At 36.2% G+C, this 19,083-nt stretch overlaps 1 protein-coding gene and 1 long non-coding RNA gene across 2 annotated transcripts in view; one reads left to right on the forward strand and one right to left on the reverse strand.

Annotated features, from left to right (window-relative positions):
- Positions 1-6,380, forward strand: part of LOC119867323 — a 100,007-nt gene extending 93,627 nt beyond the window's left edge. The window contains exon 6 of the long non-coding RNA XR_005383254.1: positions 4,627-6,380. This is a non-coding gene — a long non-coding RNA (uncharacterized LOC119867323). The remainder of the gene's footprint in view (positions 1-4,626) is intronic.
- Positions 1-19,083, reverse strand: part of IFT57 (intraflagellar transport 57) — a 53,855-nt gene that overhangs the window by 24,276 nt on the left and 10,496 nt on the right. The window contains exons 5-6 of the mRNA XM_038582732.1: positions 18,925-18,993; positions 2,147-2,269 (exon numbers count right to left, since the gene is read on the reverse strand). Coding sequence (XP_038438660.1) covers positions 2,147-2,269; positions 18,925-18,993 — 192 coding nt within the window. The remainder of the gene's footprint in view (positions 1-2,146; positions 2,270-18,924; positions 18,994-19,083) is intronic.

Below are 19,083 nucleotides of genomic sequence, written 5' to 3' on the forward strand. Positions count from 1 at the left end.
GAAAAAAAACTCATTTTCCCTCAGACACAAAGCTAAATTCTCTAAATGTCCTAAATAGCCTGTGTTGAGTGAAAGATAATTGTTTTGGCCAAAAGAAAGTAGAGGGCTTGTTTTTCGTAGAGTCAGGAGTTAAGGAAGAATGGGATCTATCATGATGCAGGAGTCAACTTCTTCAGATGGAGGAGGATAGTGAGCCCTTGAGAAACCTCATCCATGACCAGATTATTTTTATTTCTGAGGCATGAAAAACATTTTTTTTATTCATTAGCCCCTTATTTTCTCAAGTCAGTGTATAATTTTGTTTTTCTTAAGTAAAGCTGAGTAAAGAATTGACCCCAAACCTGTATTTCCCATTTGATACCTCTGAAATACTTAGAGTTTGTGAAATACTAGATATAAAGACCACATGACATAGAGAAGAATTCTGAAAAAGCACTCAAATATTATTTAGGTCAGTATATTTTACCACAAAAATCTAAATTCAAAATGATATTCATATAAAGAAAAAAACCTCAAAATTTTATCTGGTATTTCAGAATGTTGCTTATAAAATTTAGCTATATAATTAATTTGGCACAGTATATCCTCATAAGATCAAGGCTGGTCATATATGGCATGAGACTAAGAGGCCAACTTTCACCTCGTTAATTCTTCCCCAGATAAGGAAATCATCGACCCTGTAAGAACCCAGGATTCTGATTACTATAATACAGGTTTGTAGTAGAATTTGACTTGTACTCAGTTTTGTAAAACTGTATGTTAGAAGTTACATTTGTATTCTTTCTTTACTCAGTTACTCCCATTATGTAGAAATCAATGGCCATACTTTAAAAAACACTCCTGTGTGAACCTATTAGGTTCTAAATGAGATGCTGAATTTCCAGTTTACTTAGCTTGAAAGTAAACTAAACTTGCTTCCTTGTGGGATTAAGATGTACCTGAGAATTCCTAACTACATGGTTATTTTAACATGTCATTCTAACTAGAATCACAATAATACTGATTTTTAATTTTACCAGATTTCTTATAAAATTAAAGAATTAGAAATTGCATTTTTACCAAAAAATCATATATTTGCAAATTATGACTTCCAGCAGGAATTGAATCAATGAAGAAATCCGTATTAATATATATCTACATATAAGATATATGCAAACAAAGAATTCACTCCTACCTAATGTAGTCAAATAATGGAGATCCATTATGTTTAGGTAAATAAATAGGCTGCAGGATCTGCCCACTTACCTTTAAGCTTATTCCACAGCTGCTCAGTCTAGTAAGATCTTTGCTGCCTTTACCCTATTGTAGGACTGCCCTAGGAGTCTAGGCTACTTCGTACCCTCTCTAGGACACAGTTTTACAAGCTCAAGTTCAGACATCCTGAGAATGAATTTGTTTCCAAGGCACTCTGAAAACAGCAATCTTTGGGGATAGATAAGGACCATATTTTTCCTAGAACCTTGATCCATAACACTGGTGCTTTTCTCCAGCCTCAAGGATAAAAACCCTTTAGTTTCTTTACTAGACGTCTCTCAAGTCCCTTCTGTAGACATTATTATAGTATCAATGAGAATAGTATTGACCAGTTTGTTCTAAAGTTCTTGTAAATTCTAAGTAAAAAGGAAGCAGGAACTTGATTAAATGGGTCAGTTCATCTGGCCCAATCTGCAAATCTTAATGCAAATGCTTTGATTACTTGCTTACTATTTGACTTTTAATCATATGTACCAAATAGATTATGTAAGGCAACTTCCAGAATATCTTCCATTCTACCATCCAGCAGGATTCCAAAACCATTTTCTAACTATATTCTGTTGGTATACAGTCATGAAATTCCAATTTTGTTCATTATTCATCTAAACAAGATACAATTTCTAAGAAAATACATCAAAATGTATTGAGAAAATGCTCCTCAAGCCCAGGGAAACATGACAAGTGTTCCAAAACACTTTAAAGATCTATTCCTTTCTTTTTCCTTCTTTACATTGTGGATTCACTCAACAACAATTTACTAAATCTTAGTTAAGACAAAACAATGGAAACTGAATCCCACCACCTTAAATCATTCATATAATCAGGAGTACCCCTGACCCTGAAATTGCCTTATGAAGCTCGATTTGAACAAAATGTGTTGTATCCTCTCTACCTTATTGTCAGTCCTAATCGTGACTTTCAGTTGTGGTAGTACACGTTCCACTTCGAGACTCCATTCTGCAGCATCTGTTGTGGATTCCAAAATATCTTCTTGTTTGGCAGACTCGTTCATATCCTAAGAAAGGAAAGATATCACAAGATTGAGAGTTTATAAAAAGAAACAGTAAAATTTTGAGGCATTTTAGCAGGACTGCACAATTTATATCAAGCATGGTAGTGTTAAAATTACAGTGGCAGAAGTTCTTATCTGTCCTTCTATCCACATTGAAGGAAAACAATGCACAAACCTGCTAGGATAGCAAAATTAGCATTTTTAAAAAGAAGCAAATATATGATTTCAACCATTCTGACAAAAAAAAAAAACACACAATGCTTTTGAGATATCAGAGTGAACTCAATGGGAATACTATCAAGTGAACAAGTCATTTAGTTATGTTAATTGGTAACAGTAAAGGAGTACAAACATTCACACATTTGGTAAGAAAACATTGTCTCAGTTTGAGTTTTCTATACTGAAACACAGACCTCCAATCTGAAAGACAAAAAAGACAAGATCCCAGAAGCCAAGAAGTCACTACTTACAAATTTTTTATCCATAATTAAAGTGATATTTGTTAGGTCAAACTATAACATAGCTTTAAAATGTGGTTTAACACAGACCTATTTGAACTCAGATAGGGTGGAGGCCACATTTCTGCATTTGATTTCCACTGTTGAGAAATAAAATCAATTCAAGCCTGTTTTTGAATTACAAAAGGAAAATTTTTTCTCTCTTCTTTTTCATTTTCCCAGCCTTTCAGCATTAAGTATATCTAGATCTGAAAATGTGAAGAATATACAAATTAATGATTTAACAATATAGCCTAACACATTAATTTTAGTAGCAATTTTTTCTTTAAGCTTCCTTGATAAAAGAAAATGTACAGAAAACATGTAAAAATTTATTAATATAGAAAAAAAGAGACCTGAGAAACATAAACAGCCAGATACAACGTAGACGGAGTCTAGTTTGAACAATCCATAAAAAGATGTTTTTGAGACAATCAGGGAAATTTGAATGTGGAAGAGTATTAGATGATATAAGGAATTATTACTAATTTTGTAGGTATTATAATGGCATGATGGGTTATCATGCCAAGGCCTTCTAGAGACAAATGCTGAAATATTTACAGGTAAATGGACATGATGTCTTAAATTTACTTTAAGATTCTACAAGGCAAAGGAAAAAAGAGATTGCATAAATAAGCTCATGGTGAAATTTCATTCTCAGTGTGAATTTATGTCACTAAAAGACATTTCTGAAACAGAAGTTCATTAGACTAGTCTTTCCAATCCAGTCTAACGCTAAGAAAAACCTTATATTGAGATTTGTATTTTGGTGGGAGATTGAGGTGTTTAGGGGCTTTAAACTCCCAACTGAGTCTCTAGAGCACCACTGGCATGAGAAAGCCTCTCTCTCCTACCTCCTAGCTCATATTAGCAAGTCCTGAACAGACTCAGAACCTTAAAAGGAGCATATGTTGCTTTCTGTTCAGAAATTCAGGGAGCTGTATAGTTCTAACCATGCAATTAGAGGATGGATAAGTAATACAATGCTTTCACATTCTACAATATGTGATCTGAATTTTTTCAGGTATATTCTACTTAAAAAAACAGAAGCATAAAAAATATAAGCATTAATATAAGTAAAATGTGGAAATTCTAAGTGGAAAATGTTTAAGATTCCGCTTTAAGCATTAAGGTGCTCACTTTAATATAGAAACATTGTATTATTTTGAGTACTAACAGAATACACTACGTACATCTATGTGAACTGAATCAGGGTAGCACAAGAGCACCATGGCTGGAGAGAGGTGGCAAGTGGCAGTATGCACAAGACAGACATGGGTGAAGTTTTATGAGACATGTGACAGCAGGAGAAGAGATACTGAGTCTCCCAGTTGAAACCTAAAGACATGGGGAAAGTTTTCTCTCATGTCACCCCACCCTGGCACCCACAGCATGCATATACTTGGAAGAACTAGGTGCTTGCTCACTCATTGGCACATCCCAGTACCTGTCCCTAGTTCGAGGAGGCCCAATTCTGACTGGCTTATTTTCTGTACCAAACAGAGTAGACTGATGGGGATGGGGTGGGGTGGAGTGGGAAGAGGTATGCACTGCTAGTGGTACGTAAGTCCCGACATTTGGGGGCTGTGTGTGTGGCTTGCTCCTGCCATGGTGATGGGCCCCCACACCCCAATCCCACAGAGCCAGGCTGAACCAAAGGGGCATGTCCTTTGTCCTCTCAGCAGCAGTTTTGAATGATTCTTAATAGAATGCAGATGTTCTGGTCACTGATTTAAAAATAAGTTTGGTTTATGGAACCACCATTTGAGTGAACTGCAGTTAGGTACTGCTGATTAAATCCTGGAGCCAATTCTCAACTCCATTCCCCTCATTCCCATTCCTTCTTCTTCCCTTTCCCTACAGGAAGGTGGAGTCCAGAATCACCAAACAAGGCTGGTGAGGGTACTCGTCCGAAGTCCCACTTTCTTCAGGGCTGAATTCATTGGATTGTTCAAGTTGTGCAGAACATACTCAAAAATTTTCCTCAAGGAAGGGCACATTTTTCTAGTTTTCCCAAAGGAATACAGGTTAGCAGTGGCCCTATCTGAATCAGATCAGAATCAAAGAGTTACTAAAGTACATGGAAATCACACACTGCATTAAGACATCCCAGGGCAAAAGCTACTGTTTGCCTTATATTGGGCCCTTTAGTAAGTTGCATTTACTCTTCTTAAGTTCTTATTTGGTTCCCTTAAGCAATGATTTGCAAATTCCTATTCCCAATATCCTAAAGTGATTTAATATAGCAGCTTAAATGTTTTCACTCACTCCTAGGCCACAGTTAATATATTGGGGGGAAATGGCCCAATTACTAAATGAGGAAGGGCAAAAAGAGATCATTAGGCTTGGTAGAGCAGCATTAACTTATTCAAACTATACAGTCTCTTTCTGTTTCTATGTTTGCACATCTATTTCCTAACCTTGTTCCTCAGTCAAAATTTCCTAATGCCTAATAACTGGATACATTAACTGAGCAAGCCCTACATATGAAGTAGAAATCACTTTAAAATTATATCATGTCTTAGTTATAATAACTTGAGAAAACCTTTCCTTCCCAATTGTATCTCCATTTAACAAATGGTACTTTATGTGGATATATTAGAAAACAGAAATAAACTGCTGTTTTCTCTTAATCAAAATTTTATATCAGCATGACAAAGTCCCAGTCCTTCTCTAAAAACACATTAACTAAGTAAGATAAAACATAGCTCCTGGGAAATTGTGTTTTCTAGCTAATGCTGCTGAAGAAACAATTAGAAGCTCAATAAGACACAGGCTATCCAGAAGTCTTTACTTATACTTAATTAATTTACCAGTAAGCCATTTGTAAAGCTTCTATAACATGCAAGGTAAGAATCCAGGCACTGTGTTTGGTGTGGGAAGATAAAAGGATTTAATCCCTGCCTGCAGAGTTTATAGCCTGTTAGGGAGAGTCTTGGGCTAGTTTATGGAGGTAATAAAAGGACCCAAGGGAAAAAAAAATATGAAAACTGACCCTAAGACTGCCAAAGGAAGAACTAAAGACAACAGTCTAAACCATCCTATAATATAAACCTGGGCAAAAAGAGTGAGGATCAAACATGCAATGTTAAAAGCCTGCTTAGAATCCTGTTGCAAGTAGTAATCTCTTTTCCCAAGAAATATTAATGGGAGAGTTAAGCATCTGAATACTATATTCTGTATATGTTTAAACATATAAACACATACAGTTGGATGTCTGTGTGTGTGTATCTGTGTATATATGTGTGTGTGTGTGTGTGTGTGTGTGTATAAAATTGGATGTGGCTAGTCTTATGGTTACAGGATTAGAATAAGGGAAGGCTTCACATATCAGCAGGGGAGGGTAAATAAAGCCCTTTGCAGTCTCTGAGCTGTTGGATAACCTACATAGTGCTGTGAAGCTGTCACTCTAGGTTAAATGCAATACAAAATTTGATACAACCTCAAAATATTTTCACCTCTTAACACTGAAGATTCCAGGTAGGCCATGACTACCAGTAGGGGAAGTAATAGATCTGACACTAACAGAAGGAGACTAGCCCATTAATAAGTATTTTTTTAACTTAAATTCAATTAACATATAATGTATTATTAGTTTCAGAGGTAGATTCAGTGATTCACCAGTCTTATTTAACACTCACTGCTCATTACATCATGTGCCCTCCTTGATGTCCATCACTCAGTTACCCCATCCCCCCACTTCCCTCCTTTCCAGCAACCCTCAGTTTGTTTCCTATGGTTAAGAGTCTCTTACAAAAAAAAAAAAAAAGAGTCTCTTACAATTTGTCTCCCTCTCTGATTTTGTCTTGTTTTATTTTTCCCTCCCTTCCCCTATGATCCTCTGTTTTGTTTCTTAAATTCCACATGAGTAAAATGTTATAATTGAATGAATAAAGATGTGCTATATATATATGTATATATGTGTGTATACACACACACATATATAATGGAATATTACACAGCCATCAAAAACGAAATCTTGCCATTTGCATTGATGTGGATGGAAATAGAGGGTATTATACTAAGCAAAATAAGTCAATCAGAGAAAGACAATTACCATTAACAAGTATTAATACAGAAAACTGTTACAAGTGATACAGTAGAAACACTGATCACATTTTTGTATACCTGACGAATTACCATCTTAAAGAATTAAAAAAAAATCTCTTTGGACTGAAACTATTTCTAGTATGTAGTACATACTCATTATTGGGAAACCCCATAAGGGAAAGGGGACTAAACATTATTGGACAAAGCAAAGTTGACTATGACTTCCTGATACCAGCAACAGTTACGCATTCATTTCAGTTCTGCTATAATAACAAAAATTTAGTACCAGAGGATCTTTTGATCCCAAGAGTCCAAATCAGGTTGGACAGTTAGCTCTAGTTAAGACATTCCATTGGGAATGAAGAAGGAAGAAAGCTAGAAGTAGGGTAAAGTAGACTTTTAAAAACCTGACTAATCATGGATACCCTACAGTACTTCCCCTTATTATTTTTTTTAAAGATTTATTTATTTATTCATTCAGAGAGAGCGAGAGAGAGGCAGAGACACAGGCAGAGGGAGAAGCAGGCCCCATGCAGGAAGCCCAATGTGGGACTCGATCCCGGGTCTCCAGGATCACACCCCAGGCTGCAGGCGGCACTAAACCACTGCGCCACCGGGGCTGCCCACTTCCCCTTATTATTATTTTATTTTTTTTAATTTTTTATTTGTTTATGATAGTCACAGAGAGAGAGAGAGGCAGAGACACAGGCAGAGGGAGAAGCAGGCTCCATGCACCGGGAGCCCGACGTGGGATTCGATCCCGGGTCTCCAGGATCGCGCCCTGGGCCAAAGGCAGGCGCCAAACCACTGCGCCACCCAGGGATCCCCTACTTCCCCTTATTATTGATGGAGAAATACCTTGTCTGGTAAAGGGAACACATATGGATACATGGGCATACCCAAGAGTGAAGCTCAAGAGTCAGGGATCCGTGAGAAGATATTTCCTTGGGAATGGAGACCTTGCATCAAAAGTTGCAGAGAGATCTTAAGTTCAGATAGGAGGCTGGCCAAGAAAACCTAGATTGCATGAGGGCCTGGGGAGAAACTGGATTCACAGACCTCCAGGTGAAAGTGAGAGATAAAGGAAGCTTCAGAAGATCCTAACACTGAACTAATGAAGCAAGAGCAAGCAGAGGTTCTTGAATCTTCAATTACCAAGCCCAAATCCCTATGTCTTGTAAGAATGAGATACCACTGTTAGAATGGATTCTGGAAACTGGTAAATGCTGACATTTACTGACCATAAATTAATCTTTTTATGATGTGCCTTATTATACTAGTTCTCTAATACAGTGATGCTCTCAGGACTGAGAAACCTGGGTATTGATTAAATGTTCCCAGGTAGCTATAATTTTTGCATTTTTATGTCTGCTTTTAAAGTTTTCCTGTAGCCTCCTGGTATCAAATGCCAATGATCACCTCTGGCTGTCTACTTGACTGCCTGTAATACCTCTTCCTCCTCCTAAACTTCTGTGGGCTTAGAAACCTAATATCTAAGTTTGTTAGAATTTGGGCAAAGTAAGAATACAGGAGAAATATGTGAGAGCTGCTAAGAGTGGTGGTGGTGGTGATGGTGGTGATGAGGTTGGGATCCTTCAGAGGTTTTTTTTTTTTTTAAATTTTTTTTGTTTATTTGAGAGAGAGAGACAGAGAGGCACATGTGAGTAGGGGAGAGGGGCCAAGGGGGAAGGAGAGGGACAGACTCCAAACTGAGTGCAGAGCCCTACACTGGGGCTCTATCTCACCACCCTGAGATCAAGACCTGAGCCTAAACCAAGAGACTGATGCTCAGTGGACTGAGCCACCCAGGTGCCCCTTCATAGATATTTTTTTTAATGGAAGTAGTTATACTTATTTTGGCTGCTCAGAGGCCTTTTTTGCAATCTTCCTAATTTGATGTTTTGTTGCAGATAGGTAATAGGACAGGTGGCCAACAAGCTAAGTACTGCATTTATATGGTATTGCTATTATTTTTTTAAAGATTTATTTCATTGTGAGAGAGAGTGCGATTGTGAGGGGGAAGGGTAGAGGGAGAGGATCTCAAGCAGACTCTGTGCTGAGCAAGGAGCCCATCTTGGGGCTCAACCCCAGGACCCTGAGATCATGACCTGAGCTGAAATCAAGAGTTGGAAGCTTAACCAACAGAGCCACCCAAGTAGACCTAGAATTTCTGTGTATTAAACAGGGTTTTCTAGTGTCCCTCTTTCTTTATCATCGATCAATAAAAAGCTAGAGGGATAAAGACATTTCAATCAAGAAAAGTGTTCCCTTAAAATCCAGTGATTTTTTAACAAATCATATTTAAAGCACAGAGTTAAAACTTTTCATGTTCCTACAAGTCAATTCTTCTTCATGATTAAAGAAGCATAAATCATGAGTCTGATTCACTATTTTCTTTTCAAATTAGGTTTTAAATGATTTAACACTGTATTACGATGAAGAAAAATGTTTAATATGATATAAAACGTATTTTCAGATTTGTTCAGAATAACAAAATTAAACCCTGGCTATAACCCATCAAAAGGAATAGATAGATGGTAGCCTCTGTCTTTAAATATATGGAGTTCATAAAAGTTTTCAATTCAATTTTAAAACTATCAAAAGAAATTTTATTCTGTTATAATGTGGACTAGGATTTCAATAAATTATGCTCACAAATCAAAAAAGTTAAAAAGCTTCCTAAACACAAAATCAATTTAATTTTCTAATAAGAAATCTGAAATTATTTTTGAATGAGAATATAACTTCCAGTAATTATTTCTGTTTAATATCTCAAACACCTGTCTTTGCTACTGCTTTAAGCTACTTTAATGTGCATAAGTGCTAAGGTAAAATCATCCCTGATTTTTTATTTTCTCAAGATAAAAACCAAAAGAAAGTACTCCAAGAAGTTTGTGTGGAAAAACTACCATAGATATGAGAGTTGGTGTTATAGAGTATGCCAAAGTAAGTTTAATTCTTTATGTAATGAAAAAAAAATGAAAAAAAATTCTTTATGTAATGAATTTCTATAAGGCTTTTTTTTTCTCTGAAATGGCAACCTTATGGATATACCAGTAACCAAATACATTTGGAGAGTTCAATTCATATATCTACTAAGAGGGACATGAAAATCCAATTAACTGTCAAGATTACATAGTCCCAATACTCAAGGAAAAGGGAACTAAATTGTCTTGAGAACTGCCATAGTTTGGTGTAAATGTCAAGACAATGGATCTGGAATCCCATCTCTCTTCAAATCCTCTCTCTATCATTTATTAGCTATTGGTCAAATTACATAATCTCTCTAAATCTCAGGGTTCCCATCTGTAAGATGGGGAGAATAGTACCCTCCTTATTGGGAGGGTTGTGGTGAGGATTAAATCATATAACGTATTTAAAGGCATAGTTCCTGGCACATAATTAAGCCCCAATATATTTTAACAGTTACTATTACTATTTTTATATGCCAAGCATGGTATTAGATGCTTTGCTATGTTAAATGCCTATAATAGCACCATGAATCAAGAAGTCTTATCCCCATTTTGCAAATGAAAAAAGTGATGTATAGAGCAGTTAGCTAATTTTCCCTATGTCACATCATTAGTAGAGTCACAAGGCCCAAGGAATGTTCCTCTAGAAACAAGCTTTTAGATACTTTACCAAGTGCCTATCAATCCTTTGTCATATAGGTTACAACTATGTTCCCCCCAGTTTATTACCCATCTTTTTAACTTTATAGTGTTCCCCATTCCAACCTTTGATATATATAGGCTTTAATTTTTATGCATTCAGATTTATCAGTGCTTTTCTTTTGTGATTTTTAGTTTTCTTCCCAGGCTTTATCATGCCAATTTCAACCCGTGAGTATAACGCTTATCACTCATGTTTTTGTTTTTGAACCTCATCATTTTCTAATTTGTTGATCCACGAGGAGTTTATTTGGGTGTATGATATGAGGGAAGAGCCCATCTTTTGTTGCCTATTGGACAGCCTGTTATTCCATCATCCTTTAACTGAACAGTCCTGTTTTCCCCACCTATTTGCATTACTTCCTATATTATTAATATCACTATATATTTGGGCTATTTTATGAATTCTGTACTACTTCATCAATCTATTTCTGTGTCAGTATAATTTCAGACTTACAAAAGAATTACACAAATAGTACAAAGAATTCCCATATACCCTTCATCCAGATTCACCAAACCTTAGCATCTAAATTATGCTGGTAAATTATGCATAAAGTGATCTAGTGTTTACAGTATAGTGCTGAGATTTAGGGTGTTTTCAAATTTTTTTTGTACCTTTGTGCCTTCATTAAAAAAAAAACAAGGAATATATTTCACTTTTAAAAAGAATAAGGTATTTTTAATAAAAGCAGGTAAAAATAATAAGTTTGATTAACTTCCAGAAGTTAATCATCATAGCTGGTATGGGTGTATACTTTAGGAATTTGAATGAGGGACAGAAGTGTGTTTTAATGGAGATGGTGAGATCCAAGTTTAACCTTATAAGGATGTATGGAATGCAAATAGGCAGAAAAGAGACAAGCCAAGTGTTTATAGTCAGGAAAGCACCATAAGCTAAGATACTGAAATAGAAAGGCACATGGCTTGTGAAGATCATATTAAGAGCGACTAGGGGCTTAGAAAGGCGAATGCTGGGGAGCTAAAAAAGAGTTAACTACTTTATGAAAGACCTCAGAAGCTAAGCTGAGGAATATGAATTTTGTCCTCTCAGCCAGAAGGGAAATCAGAAGAGTTACAAGCAAGGTCAAATGACTTTTAGAAATCTTTATTTAGCACCTACTGTATGCCAGGTACTATTCTATATCAGGTACAGTTAATAAAATGATAAAAATCCTCCTGAAAGAACATTCTAATTATGTTTTATGAAGAGTTATGGATTATAGATTTGTGGGTCATAGAATTGAATGAGGCTGGCATAGTTGGAAAGCTGTCACTAAAAAGGCAGAATTTGAGCTCAACTTTGAAGGCTTAAGAGTAAGGTAGAGAGATGATGAGAAGGCATTTCAGGTAGGAGACAAAGATGAGAGATCTGCTCATAAGGTGTTTGAAAACCTATGAGAGGATCCATTTATCTAAAATAAAGTTATTCCAGCAGAATAAAATAGGGTTGGCTATATGGACAGTTGTCAAATTGCTAAGAGTCTGGACATCCGACCAAAACATTGTTTTATAATCTACATAAATTGGCCTGTAGTCAGTGAAAAGCCATCAAAAGTTACTGAGCTCAGAATGACCTTATAAAAGTCATTTTGGTAAGTACGATAAAAGCTTATGGTGAAAAACATTGTGCAAAAGAGTGAGGGTGGGATTGAAGGATGAGGATCAAAGACCATTCACGCCATTATTTTACATAATCCAGACAGGAGATGAAGAGGAAGTAACCTTGAAAGATAGCTGAAGGGATACAAATAAGAGATATTTCAAAAGCATCATTTGCGGGTCTTAGTGACCAACTAGATGTCTAGATTAAAATGAATCATTAGACAAATATTCAGAGTACGAACACAGCTAGAGTGGATGGGTGGGGTTGGGTGGATTTAAAGAATATAGGTTTATACAGGACAGAGAGAAACACACATTCTGGGTACCCATATAACATACTAAATTACATAATAAATATCTGCTATTGGCATTGATTCCGGAAATATAATCTATCCACTTATAAAATGACAGCTCTCAAATGAATCTTAAAAAATATATATTACTTTTCATCAAATTCTCCTTAGTCATCTCTATAGGGGAGACCTTATGTGATAGCAGATTTAGTTTAGTGGGCCTTCAATAGGAATCCATGTGACATATTATAAAAATAAAGATGTAACATCACCAAGCCTTCCTGATTTACATAAAAATGTAAGATTCTTGATAACTTATATCCTATCTAAGCTTCTTACTCAAAAATACAGCAATCTAGAAACTTACTTATATTGAAAGATTGGGGCTTTTCCTACTTTCCTACAGTACATAAGAATGTTGATAACATTCCAATCTCTTAGTTCCAAACTCTAGGAAAGGTGAAAAATTATATGAAATAAGAAATGCATCAAGCTACATGCTGTCCACAAGTTAGGTTATATTAACCTCAAAACAACCCAGGGAAGAATTGTGTCACCACTGTACAGATAAAGCAGAGTCACAGGTTAATTTACTAAGGCTAAGTGTCTAGTGACATGCAGTCACAATTTGATCCAAGGATTATTTTCCACCATGATGTCGATGCTGGAGATATGGACTCAGATCTGGAAAGGACCTTGAGAAGTCCTTACTTCCTACTTTTTAGGTTCACAATAAAAAACCAGGATGGAAATAAGGATCTTCCCTATTCCAAGTGTGGATTCAAAAGCTATGCTAAAGATCAAGCAAAACTCCCTTTTACACCCAGCAAGAACTGCCATTTGAGGTTCTTCTGAGCAGGGCAAAGTACGGCTTTTTTTCTCTAACCTACATTTTCTATTCACCTCCAGATGTAAAACTGATGAGGTGGTACAGGTTAGTTACCAGAGAAATAAAAGCATTTACTCAGTCATAATGTGTTCCATCAGGCTCAGACATGTGATACTGTGTTTCTCCTGTGAAATACCAACCACAGACTTCTCAGTTACAACACAGGAGGACAAACACTCAAATGTTTTAGGAAAGGAGAGGAAAAAACATTTTCCTCATGCAGGAATCAAAACCAATGGTGACTTAGGGGGCAAGTTATATTGCAGAACAGTACTATTCCCCCCTATGTTACCCAGAAAGGACATTTTGTCAAGAAGTGAAATGTAAATCAAAAGTAAAATGAAAATTTAAAGCATTTAAAATATTAACCAAAGTAGATCCATCTTCTTCCCTTTTTTGAAAACAATCTTGCAGACTTGCTACAATGACACTCTAAAACTGAGATGACATTTTTATTCTAAGCTCAGATTTTTGCTTCCTTACAGCTTTTGCTTTTTAAGCTAAAAATTCTCTCATTCTTGGTACAATGAATTTTTTGCTAAGTAATTAAAAACCAATTGTGTTTAAACCTTTTGAGATAGTTGGTTTTATGCTGTCTAACTCAGAATTTGGTTTCTAAAACCTCAAATTTAGCATCTCAAGGAAGAATGGTATCTATGGCATGTTTGAAAAAAATGTTTTGAAATGAAGTGATGGACATTTAAAAATAGAACTCAGAGCGCACAGCTTCCCTCCCATCTTTTTTCCACTGGGGGAGGAGAAGGACACATCTGCGTTATGCTGCCACAACAGTGCTGCTATGATTCTACTGAGCTTCAGAATGGAGGGGAGCTACAAAGACCACTTGTAATTACAGTGTATAGCTGCCACAACCATGCAGGCAGTTTCCAATTAACATTCTCGAGATAAAACTAGAAATGGTCTCAACCCCTGCCCCTAACACCTCACCACCAGAGCCCTCCTTTCCTGCTCCCACCTCTCACATCTCTGAAATTCTACTGTACCCCTCCATTAGGAGCTCTGCCCAATTGTGAGAGCTTTAATACAGCACCAGTGTCTTCCCTCATGACCACTCTCAAGGAGTCTCTGGCTAAATTTTGGATTTCAAGAATATTCAGGAATCAGAGGGACAGAGAGAATGTGGAATTGTGTGGGCTAGCCTCCATTATTTTTTTTCCTTCTAAGAAAAGCTCTATCAAAATTCAAATAACTAACCTACAAATAAAAATTCAGAAGATAAAACAATCCCCCACTAATTGCAAAGGTTATTTTCTTGACAATATTATATTTGGCAAAACTGTAATTGTGGTAAGAGAATTATAAAGGGCATCATACAATGGCAAGAAAACTAATGGCAAGAAAACATACTTTTAAACAGTTTCAGAGTATGTAATACATGTTCTGAAAAACAACTGCTTCCAAAATAAACTGATTTCTTCCCAGAAGCATTCAACCATTTTCTTAGAACACCATTTTCAGTGTTCATGAAACACTACTGCCATGTCATGGCCCTAGTAGGCAGACACTTCAAACTTTAGTCCAGAGGCACATGGTATCTCCTTATGAATTCTTCAGATTAGCAGTTACAGGATTCATATAGGTTGTGGTCATCAGGAAGATGGACCACCGGGTCTCCTTCCAAGGAAAGATGTGCTGCCTACCTGCAGGCAATGTGGCCAGCAGATAGCTTCCTGCTGTGGCTACCTCAGGCTGTCTTACCTACAGAGGGTCACCCCAACCTGGCAGTATGACCTTCCCAGGGCAGCCTGCCTCCAGTGACTGAGCCAAGCCGGCAACACTTGCTTCAGAGCTCTTCAGGAGGTTGCTCCAAGCTTTGTCAGGGCTGAGTCACAGCTACACTTCTCCCTTGGCCCAGTTTTTTAGCCCCTTCCTTTTACAATGAACATCCTGCACCCAAACTCTGGTGTCCATGTCCACTTCCAGAGAACATACTCTGCAGCACATCTTTTCCATTTATATTCTCTCTCACTCCATTTACCACAAATCTCAAGAAAATGCTGTGTATGCTCATCTTCTTGCATTATCATGATACTTAAGAGCAAGCCCACTTTTTAGGATCTAGACATCACTTTATTTAATCAAAGAAAGGAATATAAGTAGACTCTTCCTTGCATTATCCTACTCGGTACATAGAAGAGGACATAATTGTTGAGCCATCCTTTTCTCTATGAAGATTAAACTATACCTTGCTTATAAAATTAAAAATATAAAATAGTATTCATTCATGCATGTATTCATTCAATATTATTCAATACTTAGCACTTTCTACAGACCAGGCACAGGTGAAAAAATATTGAAGAAAGCTCCCACTCTAGAAGAGAATGCATTCTAGTGATTGAGTTGGATAATAGATAGAAATTAATACATTGCCAGGGTATGTAAGGAAAAATAAAGCCCAGTGAGAGAATAAAGAATGATTGGAGAAGCATCTCTTGTTTTAAAACCACAAGTAGAGAGGGACTGCTGTAATCCATAAATGGCTGGGGTAGCACAGTCACATCTACATATAGTATATCAATTTTCTAGATAGTACATATCATTTTTGTTCTAGTGAAAAACTCATTGCATGAAACTTTGCTAAAATAATATTTCCTCTGCATTGTGAGTCCACCTGCTGCATAAAACATAAAATCTTAAATCTCTATTACTAACCTATATAGCAGTTTTGTCTTGGGGATAGAGCAGCCTAAGCCATCATAAGCTAGAGTCAGATACAGCTGTCTCAGGCAGATGGCTTTAGTGGGCAACATCATAAGCTTGCCAGATTTTTTAAAATATGAAAGGGTTTTCTGCCTCATTAGTACTTCATGGCTGACCATCCACAAACACCTGGTGTTCAGACTTCTTCCTCTTGTGAAAATGCAACAATATATAGGCTTAGCTCAAAGGGGTTTATGTTATATAATCTTTGTCCAAAGGATATAATACCTAGATAATTTATAAAGGCACACAGGTAGGGGAAAACTTATATAGATCAATTAAGGTGAAAAATTGAAATCAGAACCAATAGGAACTTAGAGTAGTGGTAGAGGCAAATTAAATTACTTTAAATCCTTCCCAATTCTCAAACCATTGTGCAGAGGGAATCCCAGGTGGCCTTTAGAGGTCTCTATTTATACCATCAATGAAAGAATAAATAACATATATTGACAGTTTTGTTCTAAGAACAACTGTACATTCATTTTGTTTTCTTTTTTTTTTTTTTTTTTCATTTTGTTTTCTTCTCTTATACTGCAGGAGAACTTTGCCGATATCTTCAACACATACAGGAACATAGAGTACCACAGTGGCCTTCCTTAACACAGGATTCAAACCATACCTATCCTGCTGAACTCTTATATAAGGGAAAGCAAAAAAAGCAATAGACTTAAGAGTTTAGAGAACACATAATTCAAATTCAGCTACTATAATTTTATTAGTTTTTAAAGAGTGTACTGTCCCAAGGTTACAAATTTAAGTTTTTGTATCTGTAAAAGGGAGATAACATCTACCCAAATACTTCACAAGGTCCATAAAGAATGTGTTTCAAAGTACAAATGACCCTTGAGCAATGCAAGTGTTAGGGGTGCTGACCCCCACAAAACCGAAAACCTGGGTATAACTTTTGACTCCCTTAAAACTTCTTTATTTTTTTAAATTACAAAAAAATTTCCTTGAAGAGAGAGTGTGCATGTGCAAGTAGGGGAGGAGGGTCAGAGGGAGAAGGAGAGAGAGAGAGAGAGAGAGACTCAAGAAGACTCCTCACTGAGCACGAGCCAAAGTGGGACTTGATCTCACGACCCTGAGATCATGTCCTGAGCCAATAATCAACAGTGGAATGCTCCACTAACTGAGCCACCCAGGCACCTCCCAAAAACTTAACTTCTAATAGCCTACTGTTGACTGGAAGCCTTACTGATTAATTAATACATATTTTGCATGCGATATATACCGTATTCTTACAATAAAGACAAAAGAAAATGTTATTGAAAAAATCATAAGAAAATATATTTACAGTATTGTGCTGTATTTATCAGAAAAAAATCCACGTGTAAGTGCACCTGTGCAGTTCAAACCCATATTGTTAAGGGCCAACTGTACTTTGAAAACTACAAAGCGATTTGCAAACGCACTGCTACAAATGGAGTTTGGATTAAAATGTCAACACATTATCCTGATAAACTGTATCAGATGATCTCAATTTCAATTGAGCAATAAGAATACATTCAATCTTTTAAGAATGAATGAATGAATTCATTTATTTGGCATCTTCTGTGTTACACTATGGAGAATATAAAAAAATGATAATTATCTCCTATAATCAAAGAACTTATACAAATCAGAATTGAGAAGGGGAATGTGGGAAGAAGGTGTGGTTTTGGTTTTTGCCAACACTTACTGAGCACTTTCTATGTGTCAGATATCATTATAAATACTTTATATGGAGTAACTCCTTTAATCTTTAAAAATTTAACATTTCTATCCTCATTTTACAGATGAAGAAGATAAGGCACAAGAATTTTGGAAACCTGTGCAAGATCAGACATCCAGTAAGTATTAAATGTATTAAAGTCAACTCACACATTCAAGCAGCTTAGCTACAATAATACTCATTATATTTTATTGCACTCAAGTTGAGCAGGAAACAACAAACATATCATTAACAATAACAAATAATGCTGACTAACAATTCTAATGCAGTAAATGATAAAAGAGGAGATCATCCTGGGATGGGATGGGATGGCCAACCAAGTCTTCATGATATGTGCCTAAAACTATATCTAAATTTGTTTATAGAATTTTCACAAGAAAGGGCAGCCCGGGTGGCTCAGCAGTTTAGCGCCGCCTTCGGCCTGGGGCGTGATCCTGGAGATCTGGATCTGGGATCGAGTCCCATGTCGGGCTCCCTGCATGGAGCCTGCTTCTCCCTCTGCCTGTCTCTCTCTCTCTCTCTCTCTCTCTCTCTCTCTCTCTCTATGTGTCTCATGAATAAATAAATAAAATCTTAAAATAAAAGAAAAAAGAATTTTCACAAGAAAAATCAAATTAAGGGCAAATGAGAATATTATATTCCATATATATACCTTTTTGAGCAAGCAATAGTTATCACTTTATTGAAATATACATACAGGAAAACATAAAAATCCCTTATGTACTTTTGAAATATCTCACTGAGTTGGTTCTCATTTATAGAGTAGATTTATTTCCTAATTATAACAGAGCAAACACTGACTTAAAGCAATGTCTGACTACTTATCCATGTATCAGTCTTAAAAGAGTCTAATTTATTTCAAAGAATTACCATTGAAGTATTTTCCTATAATCAAGACCATTCAATACTACCCAATTATAATGGAAAATAACTTGAAATCAAATAATGTCTTTCTATAATAAAAAATGACAAGTTATTTTCGGTTTACATGAGGAGCACTGTGTTGATTTTCCATGGTACAGACAGGAGGCTGACCCACTTGGCCCTCTGGATTTTAATATTTGCTGTAATTATAACATTTTATATATAGGAAACAATTTTTAAGAGCTACTTTTCACATGATGCACAAAACTATGGCAAACAATGGTTTCTATTTGTTTCAATTCCCAGTGGCACCAGTGTACTGATTGCTTGTTTGTCCTATGCGTATCCCATGTTACTTACCAAGCGATATGTCTGGGCCTTTAAAACGTTGAGATCAATAAAGTTTTCTTCATTGTCTGTCTCCTCTTCCTTAGAAAAATAAGGATTTTAAAAGTTAATAATTATAAAAAGTTATTATTTTAAAAATGTATTTATAGTTTTTACATACATAATATACTA

This window comes from Canis lupus, chromosome 33 (assembly GCF_011100685.1).
Source record: "Canis lupus familiaris isolate Mischka breed German Shepherd chromosome 33, alternate assembly UU_Cfam_GSD_1.0, whole genome shotgun sequence".
Classification (NCBI taxonomy): Eukaryota; Metazoa; Chordata; class Mammalia; order Carnivora; family Canidae; genus Canis; species Canis lupus.